Source organism: Amblyomma mixtum, chromosome 1 (assembly GCF_055824585.1).
Source record: "Amblyomma mixtum isolate Tamu chromosome 1, ASM5582458v1, whole genome shotgun sequence".
NCBI classification, from domain to species: domain Eukaryota; kingdom Metazoa; phylum Arthropoda; class Arachnida; order Ixodida; family Ixodidae; genus Amblyomma; species Amblyomma mixtum.
Genome location: NC_143012.1, coordinates 150,650,676 through 150,656,780, shown reverse-complemented (window position 1 = coordinate 150,656,780; position 6,105 = coordinate 150,650,676). Strand labels below are relative to the sequence as shown.

At 45.6% G+C, this 6,105-nt stretch overlaps 1 protein-coding gene across 1 annotated transcript; it reads right to left on the bottom strand.

The window, feature by feature from the left end:
• Positions 1-240: 240 nt before the first annotated feature.
• Positions 241-2,128, bottom strand: LOC149367964 (uncharacterized). The gene has a single exon (XM_089575448.1). The coding sequence runs from the start codon at positions 2,126-2,128 to the stop codon at positions 1,304-1,306; it is 825 nt and encodes a 274-aa protein (XP_089431574.1). The 3' UTR covers positions 241-1,303.
• Positions 2,129-6,105: the final 3,977 nt, after the last annotated feature.

Below are 6,105 nucleotides of genomic sequence, written 5' to 3'. Positions count from 1 at the left end.
GAACTGGACTGGATGCAATATATTGTTGTTGCGATTCAGGAAGTTGAGCAGCTAATGACGGGCCGATATTGGTGAAAAAGGAATTGAATATTTCTGTAGTATTGCGATCTATACTCTCCGGAAGAACCCGGCGCAAACTGGCTTTGCCACCGACTTCATTTATTATTTTCCAAACCTTATGTGTATTGCCGGAAGCCTGTTCAACGAGGCGCGTGTAATATGCTTTTTTACGTGCCCTCATCATCGACACGGATCTATTGCGCAGGCTCTTAAATTGATTTAGATAGTAAACATTATCTTTGTGTTGCCTCCACTTGCGGTACCACGTATCCTTTTCTTTTAGAACGGCCAGGATTGGCTCAGTCATCCAAGGGCATAGTGGCACTTCGTAAGAGCGAACACTAATATTTCTGCTGCACTTAGTAACCATTTGAGAGAGCATGTCTATTAGGTTACTAAATTCTGTATCAACATCATCATGGTATATTAGACTAGGGTCGACGGCCAATAGATTTTCATGCAGTAGTGCATAATCTATTTTAGATACATACTTCTTGCTCTCACGCTCTGGTTTTATATCAGTGTCGACAGTAACAAAAAGTGGAAGGTGATCGGAAATGGGTTCGCTGTAAACCCCAGCGCGTATCCCAGTCGGTATATTTGTTAATACGTGATCAATAATAGATGAAGAGGAGGTAGTTACACGCGTGGGTGTATTAATCATGTTTCGGAAATTGTACGACGTTAACAGGTTCACGTAGTCTTTGTGGCATTCAGTACTTGTATCTATGTTGAAATCGCCAACAATAATTATGCGCTCTGAGTGTGTAGTAAACGTTTCAAAAATTCCTTCAAGTTTATCAAGAAAGGATGAAAGGCTTGAATTTGGTGGACGGTAAATAACTCCAACAGTGAATGAATGGGGCAGTTTTATGAACAGCGTTTCTATGTCTGTATGACTGAGGGTGACTGGTGCCAAAAGCGAGCAAGGTAGACCATTTTTGACAAAAAAGGCAACACCACCACCACGGTTTTTTGATTCTCTCGGATGAGATAGCATAACATAGTCGGGAAGCATAACATTCTCATCTTTTTGTAGCCAGGTTTCTGTAAGCGCTACAATATCAAAATATTGGGAATATCTGGTCAAAGAAGCCACTAGAAGGTTCAGGTTCTTTCTCACACTGCGGATATTAGAGTAAAATATTGACGTACATTTGTCACTGCTTAACAGGTCATCTTCTTCTATGACCATAGACATTGGAAGATCAAACAGGTACTAAAAACACAAGAGCATTGGTAATCAAACAATTTGTTCCAGGTCATCTTCACAAGTTATGTGCATTACTTTCGAGCTTTCTGTTTTTCTCATCAAGATTTTGCCTTCAGACACCCATGCGAACTTCCAGCCTCTGTCACGTTTCTTTCCAATAGCTTTGCCGAGCAAAACCTTTTTTTCCGGGCACAAATGTTCGTTGACAAAAACAGGATCGTTCTCGGGGAAGCCAAGCACGGAAGTATTTAGCCTGTTCTTTTTCGCAGCTTGCAAGATTCTGTCACGTGGGGACCTTGACTTAAACTTTACAATTACATTGGAAGGTCCTTTCGCCTTGGTTGGAACACGGTGAATCACGTCAATTTCCTCAGGAGAAAGCTCTACCTGTAGGTAGGAAGATATCTGTGTCATGACGCTACCGAGGTTCTCGTTATCAGATTCAGGAATACCTTTCAATTCGATGTTATTCCTTCTGCTGTATTGCTTCAGTTCAACTAGTTGTGTTTTTAGCTCTTTCAATTCGTTCGTCAGCTTCTTGTTTTCTTCCTGAATTTCCAGATTGTTCTTCTTTACTTCTGTGAGTTCTAGCCTCATCGTTTTAACTTCTGTTCTGAAGTCCTCAAAGGCAGTGTTCATGAAACCCATTGATTCCTTCACTGCTGCTATTTCAGTCTGCACAGCATCACTAGATGAGTTCAGCTTGTTTACTGTGACCTTGATTTCAGTAATGGCCTCCATAAATTTAGAAGTCATTTCCACTAGAACCTTAGTCACTTCTTTAATGCTTTTGGGAGCCTCATCTGCGAGTGTCTTAGCAAAGTTGTCAAGTTGCGCCGCCTCGTCGTCCCCCATTTCAACAAGTTTTCCGCGGACGCGTCACAAGTAACAAGAGGGCCCAGAGCAGTGCGGCAACCGTAAAATTCAATGAAATAAACTTTCACACGAAAGTGCGTATGCCCACCTGCATGAGTACAGCGATACGGTTAGCAGTTGCACAGACGGCTGCCAGCACCGCTCTGATGTGTCCGTCACTGTCGCTGGCTCCTTTTATCGGGTTGCTCGAGGGGCGTCGTGAACCTTCCGCGCAGGCGCGAATTTCCTGGCTGATTGCTTCTGCGGCCACTCTGCGTCCACGTTCCGAAATGCAGCGTTGGTGTTGCGTTGGGTAAGGTGGTCCTGCGCCGCTCGATGGAACCGTGTCAAAATGCCTGCATGAGTACAGCGATACGGTTAGCAGTTGCACAGACGGCTGCCAGCAACGCTCTGATGTGTCCGTCACTGTCGCTGGCTCCTTTTATCGGGTTGCTCGAGGGGCGTCGTGAACCTTCCGCGCAGGCGCGAATTTCCTGGCTGATTGCTTCTGCGGCCACTCTGCGTCCACGTTCCGAAATGCAGCGTTGGTGTTTCGTTGGGTAAGGTGGTCCTGCGCCGCTCGATGGAACCGTGTCAAAATGCCTGCATGAGTACAGCGATACGGTTAGCAGTTGCACAGACGGCTGCCAGCACCGTTCTTGCTCGCAAAACCAAATTCGATGTGGCAGGACGACGTAACGTTCTCGTGATGCGATATTACTCCCGCCGCCTACGACCCCCCTCCCCCCCGTCATCTCGACCCCGAGGGAAAGAAAGATGTCTAAAAAAATGCAAACAAGGAGACGAATCTCGAGCATATCTTGTAGCAAATGTTAGATCCAAACTACAAGAGAAGTCGCGCTTTCTGGTGTCTTCTCTTTGTGTCGTGCTGTCACGCTTAAAATATTTAGTTATATGTAAAATACTACTAGCCTGAAGATAACACTCTAAGGATAAGTTGGGGATATGAAATTTCGTACTATGTAATGCAGGCGTAAAACTGATCAAGAGACAACAAGCGTACTTCCAGCAATCGAGATAAATACCCGACGAAAGGTCCTCATGAATATCAGAGCAATAGTTGCACGATTCTGCGCTTTTTGAGGAGTGCAACTCATGGTCTTTTACAAATGACTCTGTAGTTGGTCATAACACACTGCTGGTTGGTAGCCGGTTCCCTTCACGAATGTTCTTCAGAAAGAACTTCGTGAACGTGTCAGTGTGGAAGAACTGATCTTTTAATTGTTTATTATAAGGCGATCAGGGCCCAGAATTCCAGGTTCTGTCTTAAGCTAAGCCGTCATAACCGGCCACACCGGCTGCACCTGATTAGCCCAAACGCCGGAAGCGGATGTGGCGGCTCGAATACAGAGAAAACTGTGGAAGAAACCGAACCCCCATGTAACACAAACAGCGTACGCTGTATAGCAAATGCAAAAGACTTCAGCGAGGTAACACCCAGCATAGCGGCGCGATCTGAACCGGCGCACCTTGCATCGGAATGAACCCGTCGGCGTTACTGCATTTTTCGGCATGTAAACAGCCTACAAATTTTACACGGAGCTTTCGCTTCGTGTTCTCTTGCCTATAACAAACTGGATGGGGAATAAAATTGGTTCGTTTTTTTTTGTTTTGTTTAATGATTCGGTCGCGCATCACATCAGAGCGTTGCTGGCCTACGAGCACTTGTTTTTACAAAATTGTTCGTAGAAAAACGGGAAGTTTCGCAAGTTTGTTTATGTTATCCACTTTAAACAGCGCCAGAGAAGAAGACAAGAAAAAGCAAGATCAAGCAGCGCTCGTGTTGTTGCGCTTGCTCTGTCTTCGACTTTATCGGGCTGTTTACAACGTATAAGAGAAATTCTTCACTTCCCTCAAATCAGATAGCATCACCATCGCAGGAGTCATAGTCGCGCACGCGTTTGCGTACGTTGAATGATGGAACATACAGCATAACGGAATGCTTGCGTTTACTGCGCGAAAATGTGCATTCACGATTCTAGAACGCTCTATTAGCTGTTGAAGGGTCCTGGATCATGATGGTGTGAATGTCTGGCAGCGTGCCATTCACACGCCGCTCTGCTGTGGCACTGCACTGAGGTTGCGAATTAGCTGGCAAGTCATATTTTAGGACTCAATCGGCATGCGTACGCTTCACGCCAAAGCGAACCTCAAAAATTCGTCTTCCAAGTCTACCAACGCGTATACATCAAGAGAAACATAGCAGGAAGTTTCTCTTAGATCACCCCTTCTATTAATTCCCTGCAGAAAAATTAATTACCCCAAAAGCGACTCATGGCGCGTGGTACATGCAGTCCCAGCATAAAATCAATCAAAAACGCATTTTATTCTTTGTACAAGGGCCCGATCACAACAGCAACTTGCGTTTAACGATGTTGCAGACGGCAAATCGTCACGGCGCCTGGACGGTTTATTATGGCAGCAAGTGAGTGCACGCCACGAATTTTCCTCGTAACTCTTTTTTTTTTCCTCGAAAGGCATGTAAAACGGATTGTGTGCGAAGAAGCTAGCCGCGTTTTATTTACCATCGGCGATCAAAGGCTGCAGCCATAGAGTTTCCTATTATTATACTCTATGCTTGGAGCTCCCGCCACCTGCCAGTGCAAAGGCATGCATAGTTGCCTACATTATTTTATTTTTTAAGTAGACTTCCAGCCTTTACAGTGCATGAAAGAGTATCTAAAATACTATTTTTACTTACTAGAGCCCGATCGGTTAAAGGCGCACCTCTTGATTACCTCTTTACTCTGGCAAGGGATGCGCAACTAAAAATGTGCCTGTATTTTTCTGCTGCCGCGTTTCATTTCTCGGCAAAGAGCAATAACGCCACTGGACGTTTCGCAGTGGCAAACGGAACGCAGTGGCACCCAACCGTCTCTCACAGTCCCAGCTCAACTCGCATCCACTGCCGACGTTCCGAAATATCAGGTGAGGCCGAAAATGACAGTCTCGATTATGACACAGACTAGGAATACGGAGCCGGGTTGTTCGTCTTCACACCGGCACTATGTACATGCATTGGCGCATACCAAGTTTATTGTGGGACATCAAGTGTATGTTTTTCAATCGGTCACGTTTTCTCCGCTTTTGTAATCAGTCTGAACCTATCTTTTTTATTAGCACTCCCGAAATCTGACAGTTTTTTGTTTGTAAAGATTTGAAACTTGTTCATGTTGCCTCTAGTATACGGTTCCCAAAAAATGTCTGGCAGTTTAGCATTGCCAAGCAAGAAATATTGTGAGAAAGCAACATATTTTGCAAGTGAATACCACCGCCATGTACCTGAAAGCGCGGTTTAGGTTCCCGCTGACCCGGAGAGCCAGCGATGCACTTCATCACCCTTTTTATCGTCAACGTTAACTTACCCACTGTACGCCGGCAGGCTATTATCCGGGGGTCTTTTTTTCTGCCGCAGTGTTGTCAGCGCCAACACGCGTTTTTATCGTGGCGTGTTTCTACCACAGCGTCCTCCAAGCCAACGCATGCAGCGCACATCTGTCACTGCCGCCACATAGCTCCAAGCGCGAATACTAGTTTGATAGTTGTACCTGTTGATGAAGAACACAATGTTCAATGCACAGCGCGAGCGTGCGTTGCAGTTTAACACGAGGCATGTTTGGCTGCGGCGATAGCATATAGTGCTCTCATGCAGTCGCCAGCGAAGCTGATCTGTTCGAATTGCCAAGGGCTCGAATCCCAGTCGCGAATACTTGATTTCATTTTAATTATTTCAGCTGGCAAAAACTCAAATCAACAAATATTGCAAAGGCACAAATTCCGCAAGACATTGCTCGGGGTTTACCCTTAGGGTAGAAAGTAGGGCGATTCGGTAACTGTGATTCCTGGTATGCGCGGTAGCGCAAAACGGGACAAGGAACAGAGAAAGACGCACACGACACAGGGGCTAATTTCCGACTGAAAGAAACCTAGGCGACCAAGACGAACGTAAACCGTGA

What these genes read in the sequence shown, in the direction of transcription:
- LOC149367964 (XM_089575448.1), bottom strand. Translation starts at nt 2,128, where the DNA reads ATGGGGGACGACGAGGCGGCGCAACTTGACAACTTTGCTAAGACACTC.